General features: G+C 39.1%; 1 protein-coding gene and 1 long non-coding RNA gene across 3 annotated transcripts; one reads left to right on the top strand and one right to left on the bottom strand.

Moving 5' to 3' along the window:
• The first annotated feature begins 2 nt into the window (after positions 1 to 2).
• LOC137192586 (collagen alpha-2(VI) chain-like) lies at positions 3 to 13,511 on the top strand. 2 transcript variants are annotated; one of them, XM_067603403.1, is made up of 5 exons: positions 3 to 99; positions 591 to 643; positions 740 to 775; positions 872 to 917; positions 10,335 to 13,511. In XM_067603403.1, the coding sequence occupies exons 1-5, from the start codon at positions 51 to 53 to the stop codon at positions 10,412 to 10,414; spliced, it is 264 nt and encodes an 87-aa protein (XP_067459504.1). In that variant the 5' UTR covers positions 3 to 50; the 3' UTR covers positions 10,415 to 13,511. The 2 variants fall into 2 exon arrangements, with proteins under 2 accessions (XP_067459504.1, XP_067459503.1); XM_067603402.1 differs by lacking the exon at positions 10,335 to 13,511 and adding an exon at positions 1,009 to 1,126.
• On the bottom strand, positions 1,171 to 2,291 carry LOC137192587 (uncharacterized). Its single transcript, XR_010930588.1, has 3 exons — positions 1,881 to 2,291; positions 1,479 to 1,675; positions 1,171 to 1,269 (listed from the first exon to the last, which is right to left on the bottom strand). It is a non-coding gene; the product is annotated as an uncharacterized lncRNA (long non-coding RNA).
• Positions 13,512 to 15,271: the final 1,760 nt, after the last annotated feature.

Raw genomic sequence — 15,271 nt, 5'->3', positions numbered from 1 at the left:
GGGAGCTAGAGGTGTTCCAGGCAAAAAAGGGCCCGGGGGGGCAGAGGTGAATGTGGCACCAAAGGAGACCCTGGAGAACCAGGAAAACCAGGAGAGTCTGTAAGTTTTAATTAATTAAGGTTTTGGATTTCAATTAGAGCTGCCTCTGTTTTAACCAAAAAAAACAAGAACAGATGTTCGTGTAGTTGAAATGCGACAGGAAAGGCTCCTACACATGCAAAACTTAAAATGTGCGCGTTATATGCTGCTCAGTCCCAAAGATTTTGAGAGTTAAGTTCACCCAAACTATGACAAAACATATTCTCTTGCTTACCTCTTGTAGTTTCTAGTCATGCAGATAGCCTTCATTTTATTCCGAGATAGCTGAGATTTCTGCCACCATCATAATACAATAAGAGTGAATGGAATTTGGTGCTCAACAGCAACATTATGCACAGACCTTGCTATGAATACTTTCCTTTGAGCCTATTTCCTGAGTAGAATCTAGTTCCTAAGAAAATTGGCAGAAAAATTATTTTGTGCACTTCCAAAGAAATGCAATATTATTCAGAAAAATGAGGCAATTCCACTGAAAAATGTTTTCTGCTCAGGCCAGCCGGGCGAGCCAGGAAAGAGAGGGCAGAGAGGAGACCCTAGACGTGATGTAAGCAACAGCTCAACCATTCAAATAATGACTTGACCATACTAGCAAATTTTAGATCCAGTTGCATCACTCTGTGCCTGTGCTGTGTGTGTGCAGGGAGGCCCTGGACCAGAGGGCAATCCTGGGCTCAACGTGAGTAACATTTTACAAGCCTTACAGTTAACAAACATGATACTATCCTTATGTCATTGTTTGTATTACCACTAACCTGCGTAAACGTCACCGCAGGACTGTGATGTCATGACTTACATCAGGGAGACGTGCAGTTGTTGTGGTAAGATACTGTACATACAAGGATGAAGTTAACACACTTTTATTGTTGATATTTTTCAACATGATGATCCTGTTCTTGTCTTTTGTCTCAGACTGTGAGAAGTACTGTGGACCTCTGGACATTAGCTCTGCTGAGAAGCAGGGTCAAATGGATAATATACACAACAATAGTGGTGAAGTACTTTATTTGGAATAGCAGATTTTGATAGTAAGGATATCTGTCTAGGATTATTATGTCATCCAGCCTCCCCCAGCTTCTCACCGACGTTACAGAGCCTTCAGCAATGTTAGCCAGGTTGTACTCCTCCTCTTCCTCATCTCCTTTTGCCTTCTTGGCATCCGGCTCCTCCGAGCTGTAAATGGAAAAGGGGTCAGGTAGAATACAGACAAAGAATTTAAGCTTTTTTTATTTTTGTAAAACCTCAGTCACACACACTACTGGGAGATAAAAGTATGATATCTACACATGAAAGTTCAAACTGTATACAGACCTCTACATAAATATTTAGACAACACTTCAATACATGATTCACAGCCTTGTCCACACTAAATCCAAACTTACTCTTCGCCAAAAATCTGAGCACTAGTCTTCGGCTTCTTTTTCTTCTCCACTTGTGTGAGAGGAAACTTCTTCTTCGTCTCCTCTAGTGGAGCTTAGCAACGTTCACTAATTACCTCAGGGCGCTTGAGGGCAGCCTTCAGCCACTCTTCCATGGGGGGAAGAGGGGTGCCGGGGTTTACTGCCCGATGGTGCAGGCACTGAAGGAGAGGTGGGATAGAGGAGATGAGAGAGACAGTGACTGAGGAAGGGGTAATCCTGGGTGAGTATCAGCACCCTCTAGCTAGTGAAGCTCTATTCGAGTCTAGAAAGATAAAGTCTTTTGCTTCTGATGTTAAATGCGACCGCCCTCTCCTCCAAAACTTTTCTGACTGCCTCAACTGAGAACTAATAGGTGTGCAGTACCTGGAAGTGCCTCTGGAACGCAGGGTTGGGAATGTGGTGGACCTTGAACATGTCCTTTTGTTCTCCATCCTCCATCATGGAGTCAATTTTTAAAGTGTGCAAAGCTCAGTTACATGATTCTTCGTGTTTTACTTGAATACTTTTTAGATGCCATGTACAATCACACTGTCATAACAAGTACAATACCAGATTCTGTTTGGTAAAGCCCAGATCCACTTTGGAGAAGGGAACAATGTCACTTCCGTAGCGAAAACCTGTGATCAGAAAATAATTTAACTTTAATAATGTTGAATGGAATTTGGAGTCTGATTTTCTTGGTTGTTTTTAAAAGGGGACATTATGCTTTTTCTGGATTTCTTTTATTTATATACAGTAGTGATGTCAGATATTTACTCGTCACTATTCAACAAAGGTGTGTAATAATTGTAGGATAATGAGCCCAGGAATAAGAGGAAAAGTTTAATTCCTTTTTGGCCTAACAGTGTGTCTATGTAGTTGCAGGGGGCCGACACACATGGACCCGATGACCTCTGACCTAAAGGCATAAGGATGTCAAGGAAACAATGGACATAACAAAATCCCAGTCTTCTCACCACCAACCACAGGAGGAGAGAAATGAACAATTTTGTTTTTCTTTTCAGATACAGACGGCCCAAACCTGGATGGACTACCCTCCCTTCTTCTGCTAGCCCCTATCTATTACGTCTAAAATTTTAGGAGAAACTGCATTCCTTTGAGTCTCTCTCTCCTTTCTTTTCTTATTATAAGTGTTCTCACTGTTTCATGATGTGTCGATGATATTGACAACAGAACAAGTGAATATTCAATTTGCAATGTAATTTGTAATTTTTGAACAAAATTATTCCCCTTTAACACTGGAGGCCAGTTTTCACTCCGCACAAAATAATTAATTAGTAAACAATGTGGTCCTTCAAAAGAGCGTCAAAGGATCCTCTCTCTCCAAAAACACGCTACCTAGCTATAAGAAGTTTTACTTTTTAACTCTTTGTCTGGTTCTTCTTCACTCATGCCCTTTTGGCTGCTGCTCTTCTGCTTTTTGTCTTGCTAACCACTGCTGTTTCCTTTGTGTTCCTCTCAGCCTGGCATTTCAGGAATTGTTTTTTTTCTATGACTGAGAGCTGAGAGCTCCAGAAAGAGACTCAATTAAGACAAAAGCAAAGATGCTTCAGCCACAAGCCAAGGTGTACTGTTTGACATTAGACCAATCTATTCTTTTGTAATCTCCTATTTTTATCATGTAGTTAAACTTTTTAAAGACTCTTCTGATTAGTTTAGAGCTCCATTTATCCAACTCTGGAGCCTGCCACTGACACCTCCCTGTTGTGTGTGTCCACTATGCGGCCTCAGCTAGTCTGAGACTGGATTCATCCTGCTGAGAAGCAGTGAACCAAAGCTGTTTCACTGAACTGAGACTGCTTCGCCTTGCTCGGCACTTCCTGAAAAGCTCCTCATCATCAGCCCTTCATCACCAAGGAAACAGTAGGAAATCCATCTACCATGCAAGCGCTATTCAAAAATTTAGTTTAATTGGCTGTATTTAGAGTCTTGGCCCCTTATTGCGTTTTTGACTCATTTTTGATAACATTCATTCATTTATTCACTCTGTCGGCAGTAACTTGTTAATTTAATCTACCCATTAATTCCTGCATCCATTCATTCATTCATTTTAGTTGTATAAATGTATATAAATGTATATATGCATAGTGTTTCGCATTCATCTCTGTTTCTTGGTAGTTAAATATCTTGATTATAGCCAAGTCATTGTATTTGTCTGTTCCTGTATATCAGAGATGGAGCTCACTATGTTCAGAGTTCATGACTTTCAGATATATACTGATTCATTTAATTTAATTATATTTCCTCCCAATCAATTAATTATTAATTAATTAATCATTTGAGGTGGTGCCCCTATAAGTGTATGATATTAATTTCAAGTGTAGTGTTATTCCTACATAAGCATATGTAGTATATATTCATCCAGTGCACTTCATAGTAAACTTACAGCTTTGTAACCAACAATATGGATGGAGTGAGAGCTGCCAATGGTCAGCTGACATGGCCAGGCCACGGGTCTCCTCTCGATACGCTTGCACATAAACAGCTGCTTAACGGCATTCTCACAACAGGGGTCAAGCACATAGAAAACTAATTTGTATGATATCATACAATAAATTAAATACTTTTCAATCTAGAAAGAACTCTGAGATTTATAGATTCAGAGAAAATATTCATAAATGAGAAAGAAAGACAGAAGTGAGAAACATCCAGTGTTTGACAAAAACTCTCCAACATGAAGGTGTAAATTTAATCCTGGTTGAATATCAACACCCTATAGCTGGTGAAGGTCTATTCAAGTCTAGAAAGATAAAATGTTTTGCTTCTGATGTTAAATACCACCACCTCCCCCTCCAAAACTTTTCTGACCGCATCAACTGAGAACTAATAGGTGTGCAGTGCCTGGAAGTGCCTCTGGAACGCAGGGTTGGGAATGTGGTGGACCTTGAACATGTCCTTTTGTTCTCTATCCTCATCTTCTACCAACATCATGGAGTCAATTTTTAAAGTGTGCAAAGCTCAGTTACATGATTCTTCATGTTTTACTTGAATGCTTTTTAGATGCCATGTACAATCACACCGTCATAACAAGTACAATACCGGATTCTGTTTGGTAAAGCTCAGAACAGCAAAGCACTTCCTGTCATGCACGTATTTCATCTGCTCTTGATCCACTTTGGAGAAGGGAACAATATCACTTCCGAAGCGAAACCTGTGATCAGTAAATAATTTAACTTTAATAATGTTGAATGGAATTTGGAGTCTGATTTTCTTGGTTGTTTTTAAAAGGGGACATTATGCTTTTTCTGGATTTCTTTTACTTATATACAGTTGTGATGTCAGATATTTATGTTAAACATGGTCAAAGTTTCAAAATTTGAGGTCAATGTGTGTAGAAATGCTCCCTGCAAGTCAAAAGCCAGGGTTTCAGCTCTGAGCACTCCATTTGCAATGTTTTTTTCTACCTTGCCAATGAGCTGACGTCAGCTTGTCACATCTCAAATTTCAGATCGGATTTCAGCTCAAACATATACAGATGTATTTGAGAAGTTGACATATCGAGTAAAGAAGGAGAAAAAATAGTGAAGTAGTGGAAATACTACTGTTTGTTTCATGGTTTGTTGACATAAGCTGCACAGCTGTCAAGTGTCTGCCAAGTGGCAGCTTCTAAGAGCTGGCCAACCAGAACAGAGTAGGCTTTTTGGGAGGGGCCTTAAAGAGACAGGAGTTAAAAAGGTCTGTTTCAGACAGAGGCTGAACCGAGGGGCTGCGTAAAGGGTCAGTATAAGATAAATAATGAGTTATTTTAAACTGTAAATCATGCAAAGATATTCCAGTAGAACTCCAGATTAAAAATATAGACCTGGAAATGTACATGATGTGTCCCCTTTAAGTAATGAGCACAACATCTTTAAGGAATCTGACTTTAAATAACTTTCTCACCTTGGATGGTGTCATTCATCGCAATTCGTAATTTTGATCAAGGCCCTCCTCTTCATCCAGGCCTAGCATGACATGTTTTGTCATGTCCAGGCTACTCTTCTGTTCCCTGGACAAACCTTTGCCCGCGCCTGGGTGACTGGGACCTACTCTGTCTGCATCTCTTCCACCCTCCTCATCATCCTCCGCAGGGAAAGGCAAACTGGAAATACAAAAGTTCAGAGTAAGTGAAAGACATTGTGGGATGAAGGATATATGAATGAATATAATGAAACTATGATCAATGAACTTTACAATGATCCATTTAACATAAAATGTATGAACTAAATTACTCTAACATGAGCAGTAAATTGAAACTTAAGACATTTAAAGGACCAGTGTGTAGGATTTAGTGGCACCTAGTGGTGAGGTCGCAGATTGCAACCCCTCCCCTCATCCTCTCCTTCCAAGGTTGTAGGTCTATGGTGGCTGTGAAACACGCAAAAAATGTGAAATGCCCTCTCTAGAGCCAGTGTTTTGTTTGTCTGTCCTGGACTACTGTAGAAACATTGCAGTGCAACATGGCAGGCTCCGTGGAAGTGGAGCCACACCCTATGTAGATATAATCTTCATCTTTCAGTGAACAGTAAGAATTAGTTATGAGTAAAAAGGAAACTCCTTACTTTGTTTCTGTCTGAATGAGATCCATGCAGACAACAAGAGCATCCAGCCCTGTTGAACAACAGTTAAGGAGCTAATAGATTCTCAGACATCATGTAGGAGCAGCAGGAGTAAGACTTGATAGAGCCTTGTTAATGTTATTAATTACACCTGTGCTTTTCTTGCTATGACTAGTCCAAATTTGTGCAGTGAAAAAGATCTATTGAGTCTATTGATTCTTTCTACTCTTAATACCTATAGTGTGTACCTGCAAAAGTTAACAACTCTACAAGTGTACTGCTAGAAAATTATTGAGCAAAAGGATACAGTCATCTTATATTTTCTGTGAATTTTAATTTAATTCTAGCAGAGATACCCTCAATATTTTGGGGGCTAAAAGCAATATCGACATTTAAGAAGCTGGAATCAGAGAAACTGGAAATTTTCCTCTTAAAAATGACTCAAAATGATTAAATCATTATCAAAATAGTTGCCGATTACTTTAATAGTTGCAACTAATTCATTAATTGAGTAATAGTTGTAGCTCTAAAGACAAGCAAACTTAAAAAAGCTATCTCTATCTTATTCTGCCATTGTATAAAGTGAAGGTTTATTCAGGTGTTCAATACAGTACATGTTAACTTTGAACAAGAGGAATGATCACGGCAAGAAAAACATGTTTCAGTCATCATTTGGGCACCTGACTGTTGTTTTAAGACAGACTTACTATAATAAAGATAATGAAATGCTGGGTCAAAGCTTGTTTGATGAATTAAACATAAATGCTTAATGTTTCAAACATCGTCTTTGCAACAACTCAAATGCTTTCTATTGCACACGTTAAAATGCCTTTGAGTCAATAATAAAAGCTGCAGCGCCAGATTCAGGCAAACTTAATTCAGGCTGCACTCATATAAGTGACACAACAAGTAAAAACTGCAGTGAAACATTTTTAACCGTCTTCTGAGTTTGTGTGGGTGTCCAAATTAAAACTTGTAGCATCCGTTTTAAGCCTGCTGTCCTCTGAAGCCCGCGGTGTGTTTTGGATGACTGTGTGATGGCATCTCACATTATGAAACCTCTAACTGCCAACTGCAGTAGAGAGCAGGATGAGAGGAAGAGGAGATGGATTGTCTCCGGTTTGGTGGCGAGGAGTGTGGAGTCATTAACTCTGCACTTTACAGAGATTAACTTGTCACCTGGCAAACATTAAAGAGCAAAGACTCGACTTTCACTTATCCGCACACAAAGTTAAAGAGAGAGAGAACAGAGACAAGATTTGTTTTTAACAAAAACTGTATATATAGAAGAGGTTGGGAATTATTAAATGTTCATATTTTCCAAACTGTGATCACTATGGTTGCTGCAATATTTGAGCCCTATGTAACTTCTCATATCAGAAACTACTAACTTTAACTAATAACTGTAATACAGATGTGGCCGAAAATATTGGTACCCGTCCACCTTTTTTAAAAAAAAACTAAATTTTCTCTGTATTAAGTTGAAACTGACAAAAGTATGTGGTATCCATATTTTTTTATTTCACATTTAATATAACTGAAACTTTGCTTTTGGTTAACAACTTAACATACTATTTAATACAATAAATCAAATGAAAATGGCATGGCCAAAAATATTGGTACCCTTAACTTATATTAATATTTTGTAGCACAGCCTTTGGAGGCAATAACTGCAGTCAGGTTCTTTCTGTAACTCTGAATAAGGTTTCTAAACGTCTCCACTGGTAGTTCAGCCCAATCACCTTGAGAAAACTGCTCCAGTTCTCTCAGGTTTGATCCAAACTGCAAGTTTCAGCTCTTTCCAGAGATGTTCCATGGGATTCACATCAGGACTCATAACAGACCACCTCAGAACAGTCCAGCGTTTTCTTCTCATCCACTCTTGGGTGCTTTTTGATGTATGTTTAGTGTCATTATCCTGCTGGAAGACCCATGACCTTTGACTAAGACTTTCTGACACTGGGCTGTATGTTTCACTCCGAAATGCCTTGATAGTCTTGACTGTACAGATTCAAGGCACCCAGTGCCTGAGGCAGCAAAGCAACCCCAAAACATCGCTGAGCCTCCATGTTTCACGATAGCCATGGTGTTCTTATCTTTGAAGCTAATTTTGTTTCATCTGTCCAAACTACATTCTCCCAGAAGGACGGTGGTTTGTCAACATACATTTTGACAAAGTCCAGTTTGACTTTTTTGTGTCTCCCTCTTAGATGTGGGGTCTTCCTTGGTCTTCTACCATGGAGCCCATTTTCATTCAGACAGCAATGGATGGTGCGACTTGAAACTAGTGTACCTTGAATTTGAAGATCAGGTTGGATCTGTATTGAGGTTTTCCTCATACAGTGGCACAAAACACCAGAGTGAGTCATTTTCTCCTTTTAAACTGGCTGCATGAGTGATTATGACCCTAACAATCATATCATCAGATTCTCAGATGATACTGCCATCTTAGTTTTGATGAAAAAGGACAGTGACATATCCGACTACTACTCAGAGATACAGGGGTTTGTGAAATGGTTTGAGGACAACCACCTGGTTTTGAATGTTAATAAAACAGAGGAGATGGTGTTTGACCCCAGGGGAGACCACAGGCCTGTGATCATCCACAACAAAACCATCTCACAGGTCTTCTCATACAAATATCTTGGTGTTTTTATTGACAACTCATTAACCTGGAACACCCATGTGGACAGTCTCTGTAGCAGATTACAACAACAATGCACTTCGTACGTTGACTCAGAGATCATGGTGTTGACCAAAAATTTATGTTAGTCTTTTATCAGGCGGTTTTAGAGAGCCTTATGAGATAAAGCATCACAGCTTGGTTTTGTAACCTCTCTGTGCAGCTAAAGTCCAAACTAGTCCAACTGATGCAGACTGCATGCAAGATTATAGGAGTAAAACAGTATATGTCCCTGTAGTCTACTTACAAACAGCCCTAAGGCACGCCAATCGGATAATAACTGACCATCCCATGTTCTACATGCTAAGTACCAGCTACTGCCCTCTGGTAGGAGGTACAGAGTCATTTGTAGCAGACTAAATAGATTTGAAAATTCATTATCTCAGTGTCAATAAAACTTTTAAATAGTGGCAGATAAGGCCAGGATGGGCACTGGATGATCTTTAATGTGAGGGATTTTTTTAATGGAAAAGAGATTTTCTCTGTTTTTTTTTTTGTTTGTTTTTTTTTGATGTGATTGTTTTCTCTGTTTGCCAAGGTGCTTTTAGAATCTTGGTTTGTCACTTATTCACATCTTTGTATATTTGTGTATGTGAAATGGTTTTAGTACTTTGTTATTTATTAACTCATTCGTATTTTTCTTGTTCTGCGTATGAAATATCATCTTTTAATGGTTGCAGCATGGGCGAAGAGCCCAGGGCAAATTTCCCACTCTATGAGACAATTAAATTTATCTTAATCTTAATCTTAATCTTATAAGATTGAAAAAAACAGCAATACTAATTAAAACACAATAGTCTGCTTAAAGTATCACTACAAATAATTATTTCTTACAACTTCTAACAGTTACCAATCATTTTGTCCAGGCTATTTTAGAATGTCTTTGTAGAATAAGCATGAATTCAGTTATTTTCACAACTTTTTTTTGTTCCACTGCAAACCAAACATAGACATGCATTGATAATAAAATATATTTTAATTTCAACACTGCTCAGGGCGAAAGGTGCATTATTTTAATAAATTGCAAGGGTACCAATAATTTCAGCCATGTCTGTAAGAGACATTACCAGTGGTAGCTGTATGATCAATACAGTTTCTATAAACAGTACTGTAATGGTTGTGCTCAGGTTAAGCAGATTATTTAAAACCATTTATACAGTATTTCTCTTTACATGACTTTAATATGATAAAAACAGTAAAATCTTGGGGTCCAATCAGTCTGTCTTGTGACAGATTTATTTCAATTTCCCAGATACTGAATTCAGTGAACATAAATCAATAAGCAATTTTAAACTGTGATAAGAGGTTATTGAACAGTCCCAGGGAGCAAATGCATCATTTTTACCAACCTAAATCCAAAACTGATGAGTATTGCTGTGTCATAAGTTGTGCCATGTCTACAATTTTTCTAAGAAACAAAGATCTTATCTCAGGGTTATGGTGCTATACTTGAAAGATGAGTTGTTTTGTTCTGCAGCTAATACTTTCTGCAGGCTTTAAAACGGTGACTCTCCCACTGCAGAGATATACTGTATATCATTTTGTATTCTGCTGCCAGACAGTGACACTGGCTAATTGATGCTCTCATCTCCACAGCACTAATTGTCCATGAGGGACCTTCTGTGTTTCGCATCTTGGCAAGTCGTGAACCAGCAGTGGAAGGTCCTGAACTATGATAAGTCTATGTACAACGTTGACCTGAAGGACGCCACTGTGGACAGGACTCTGTCTCAGCCCAATTAGGGCTATCAGACTGGGGTAGGAGTGTCCATCTCCTCACTGATGGTGGTAGCTTCCACAGCCACCGGCTCCACTTCTACAACCGTGGTGACGGCCTCAGGAGGACTGGGAACACACCGCAGCCAGAGCTTCGCAGCCAACCCAGCAATAGCACAGAGCTGGTCATGAGAGTCACTACAATCTGAGGAGTCCATTGAGGCCTTATGTCATATGGAGGTGAAAGATTTATGAACTGTCATGGACTCATGATTTTTGGACTCTTTGTGTTATGTTCTTGTGGTTTCCTGTGTTACATTTCTGGTGTCCAGTCCTTTTGGTCATATGGTATTGCTCGTTGATATGATTTGGGTTGTAGGTTTAAAGGACTGCCTTGCATTATTGGTTAGCTTATGGTGTTGTGTACTTGAGTTTATATTCATGTTTATTCTTGGATGGTTTAATGTATGCTGGGTTGTATTAAGAGCATTGTGTTTTCTTTTGGTTTTCTGTTGCTCTGTTTCCCTCCTGTGTTCCTGCACGCCTCCCCAGTCCATTTTTCCTTCCACATCTGCCCTGTATCATGTTCATTAGCCCTGCGCTGGTCTCAGTGTTTTTCCCCAGCCTGCTGTTACCTTCACACCTGCCCTGTATCAGTCTCGTCAGCCTTGCCCTGCTCCCAGTGTTTCCCTCAGCCTATTAGCTCCCAGCCTGCCCGTGTGTCTTGCCACCTGTTCCTCGTTTTTTGATTAGTTCAGTTTGTATTTAAGATTTGGTTTGCAGTTCAGTTTTGTTGGATCCACTGTTCTGTTGAGTTTGTGCTGTTCAGCCTGTTCAGTTGTGTCTTGCTTTTGTTTTTTTGCCTGCAGAGTCTCAGAAATGAAGAAGGTTTTCTTCAGCCCTGCTGAACCAGCTGACAGTTGGGAAAAAAAAGTCTTATTTGAACTGCACTGGATTAATACCATGTTCTTGTTTGATTTGCAGAACTGGTTAGAAAATAGTTATTTTAGGGATTTGGGGGTTGAAGAATGACTTCTATAATATGTGCATGGATGTTCATTCTTAACCTTTGTGAACAATATACTGTATGGTGAAGAGAATCTAAGCTCAAGGGTCCATTTTTTTTTTTAATGATATTAAATTTTCAACCACATTATTATTGAGTGGGACTTTGAGTTTACTGTAGATACAGGATACCTATCTGTTACCAGGACATCTGTCTGAGAAATAAAAGTCAGAGCGTTTACCAAAGTTGCACAAAACTCCTAATTTACTTGTAGAATGGAAATAGTTTAGATTTTTTAATCTGCATCAAAGTAGTAATCTACAAATATGGATACATCCACCATTTTTCTTTTAAATAAATGCAGTAGTTCATAAGAAAACTCTGTAAAAATGCTCTTGATGTTAAGATGACATACTGCATGTTTTTCTTAACATTGTTCAGATGCATCATCCCCACAACTCCAAAAGCAGTGATGCAGTGATTGACTGCATTCACTCAACGTTTCAATGTTTTCTGTTCTTTTCACCCCATTATCACTTTCACATCATATTTTGAGGAAAATGTTTTCTGTTGTATTGGCTCAATCTCTGTGCAAAAATATGCAAAGGTACAAAACCTTTGACTCTGTAATCAGGTTGAAGTCACATGTAAAGGGACACACCAGGTTTTACACAGACTATATGTAAAAATGAAGCAGAGAGCATCTCTTTGATTGAATTTGTCATACAAAGGTAATACATTTGTCATACAAAAAGACAACAAGGAGCACACTGGAATCACAGCTCCCTGTAATTTTAGAAGTCATGTTTCACCCAACTGAGTCTTCCTCTGATTTTGCCAAAGGAATAAAGTTAAAGGGAATTGCGATTCCAGTGTGCGTGCACTCCATGTTCTGATGGAATGTTCTGTCAAGAACAGCATTTTCTTTTCTAGACACTTATTATGTGATTTTGTTGATTGTATGAAGATATTTAGGCAGTTTTGAACACGCTTTTGCTGCTTTTGGAGCACAATTTTGTGTCACCCCTTCTCAAAACAGGACCTTTTGCAGGACGATGCATCTGAACATGGAGAAAAACTGTTGGAGGGACAGTCATTAGAGGGATGGTCATATTTTGCTTAATTGGCACCATTTCCATTCATAGTTTCAGAATTTCCTAGTTTTGTTTAATTACTAACAACATCAGCACCATTCCTCTTCAGATTTTTTTTAATCATAAAAGCAGTCGAAATTGAAACAAGGCAGAACCCCTGTGGCGTTTTTGCAGTTTTTGGCTTGAAGTAACATGACAAAAAAAAACCAAGCCTTTCATGAAATTTATCAATCACATTTTCTATCAAATTTTAAAGCTTTTAACATTTCTAACATTCCTCTTAAAGGGAATCAGTGAGGCACTTTGTAAATCCTGAATGTGTGAACTTCATACAAACCAGTGATTTCAGAGGAGTTGCCTTTCTCCTTGTTGTTGGACAGTATAATAAAACCATTGTGAGCACTGCTTTCATCTGCAGGAAACTGACTCAAAAAGGATTTTTTTGCAGACTGTATGAAAGACTGTGTGAAGCCATCATGAAATGCAGTAAAGCTGTACTGTAACTAAGTACATTTTCTTGAGCACTTTCCCTGTGAGTAATATTTTGAGGGTTTTGTACTTTCCTCAATTATTTCCAAAAAACAACAGCTTTACACTCCATAACATTTCAGGAAAATATTGTTCTCTTGACTTAATTGCATTCAATTGGCAGATTTTGCAACTTGTTACTTTGCAGATTTTACATACAAAACATGATGTAATCGATTATTCTAACCAGCAGTATTACATTACATTATAATATGTACATGTTATCATGTAACCCTCTGAAAGGAGCCAGTATGTATGACTATTTTTCTTACTTTGATCCTTGAGTACATTTTGTACATATACAAAGTATTTCTGGGGTGATGGGAGTGGGGGTGGCCTAGTGCATCCACCCCACCCCGATTGGGTTTGTTTCATTTTTCTACAAACAAAACTGAATGCCATCAGAATTGTTTGAATGATGCAATAATCACATTAAAAATGATTGCCTTCCCCGGAACTGTAGTTTGCAGTAACGTGCAAGTGCCACAAGATGGCGGTAGCTACATTTGAAGTACCATACAGTAGGGAGCAAACATGGCACCCACCAGATAGAAATTTGATGTCATATTCAAAGAGAGATTTTTGTAGTATGCAGAAGAAAATTCAGGAGAGAAAGCTGCAAGGCACTTTGACATTGACCCGAAAAAGAATCAGGTACTGGAAAAAACAGAAGTGTGTGTGCTGCTGTTAGCTTACAAGAGGAGAGCACAACTAGCTGGAGGTGGGAGGAAAAAAGTTAGCTTGGAGCTAGAGAGACGGTGCTGCAGCCTTGCAGACCATACAAACGCCTCCTATAAAACACGCCCCCTTCAAACTGTGCTATTATCATAATTTGTTACCAACCATGGACTGTATAAAAATAATGGACTTAGCCACCATGAGGTCACCCATTGGTTTGTGGACTTGTGTTTTGAAGCCTCGAGTTTGGTATTTTGACAGTCGCCATCTTGGATTTTTGGAGCCAGAAGTGACCATATGTGGACAAGGGGGTGGAGCTGACCCTAACGCAACCACTAGCTTGGTTAGCATGGTGCATTTACAGTCTATGGTTAACTGTGATAATGCTAATGCTAATACTAATTTTCGTTAGTGAAACAAAATGTACTCACTGGAAAAACTGAACATCCGACTGCTTAGATGGTCCTTTAGTACAACTAAACTCTGAACCAAACCAAAATGTTACAAGTAACTTTAATGAACTGAAAACACTCTGAAATAGCAAAGCGTATCCTCTGTGAATCAGGGGTTACACCATGTTTACGTTACCTAACCAACATTGTTGCCGTGGTAGCGACTTGTCAATCACAAGCAGCAACACCCTGAAGCATACCCTACTTTATTGTCAAATTTAAATCAAATGGGACCATAATTTACAAAATGAACATCAGGCTGTATTGAAGACTTGAAACTAGCGATTGAGACCATAAACTCTTAGGAAAATGTTTACTCTTCATTTCAGTTTCCAGACCCGGAACTACCCACTTGTTAGCCATGGATGTATTATAAGAACTGGATACTGGACCAAAAATGGCACCCATTCAAACCAATAAGAAGTGCTCAGCTGGCGCATACGCCAAATAAAGTTTCTAGCTTCTGGGTTTGCTTCCACAGTGTGCGGCCCACTAAATATGCACAGTGGTGTTTTTCCCACTGGCCCTGCCTGGGAGTTCTCACTCTGTCCATAGACTTTACATTGTGGTGATGTCACAGATTTTTAAATTGCTTTTCTTGGCTCGAGGAAAGTTTTACAAATATAAAACCACCATCGATCAAAAATTCATAATAGAAAGAGTCCTAATTGACCATGTTAGCAGTTCGAGGTGTCCTGTCAGCAGTTTTACAGATGTCTCTTTTACAATGGTGGTTTATAGGGGAAATGCTTTTTGGGCCATACTGGGATTTTTTGCTGCAATACCACAAGTGCCCACCGCGAAAAATTAGCTGCAAGGCTGTTAGCGGCATGTAAAGCAGCTGCAGAGTCCAAACCACACCTGCTCCAAAACAAGCCCACTTGTACACAATGCTACAGTTTCTGAGGAAAACAACAGACTATAGTATGGCTGTGCAATATGACGACATATATTGTGTGACAATAGAAAAAGGTGTATGGTTTCAAATTAAAGCAAACATCGCGAAAATTGGAAAGGATTTGGCGTTCCACCAAAGTAGAAGATTCTCGCTTAGTCTGG

Source organism: Thunnus thynnus, chromosome 11 (genome assembly GCF_963924715.1).
Source record: "Thunnus thynnus chromosome 11, fThuThy2.1, whole genome shotgun sequence".
In the NCBI taxonomy this organism is placed as follows: Eukaryota; Metazoa; Chordata; class Actinopteri; order Scombriformes; family Scombridae; genus Thunnus; species Thunnus thynnus.
This window is presented reverse-complemented; position numbering and strand designations above follow the sequence as displayed.

What these genes read in the sequence shown, in the direction of transcription:
- LOC137192586 (XM_067603402.1), top strand. Translation starts at nt 51, where the DNA reads ATGTGGCACCAAAGGAGACCCTGGAGAACCAGGAAAACCAGGAGAGTC. An exon ending in CAGGAAAACCAGGAGAGTCT is followed by an intron (nt 100 to 590) that starts GTAAGTTTTAAT and finishes TTTTCTGCTCAG; the next exon opens with GCCAGCCGGGCGAGCCAGGA. An exon ending in AGGGCAATCCTGGGCTCAAC is followed by an intron (nt 776 to 871) that starts GTGAGTAACATT and finishes ACGTCACCGCAG; the next exon opens with GACTGTGATGTCATGACTTA.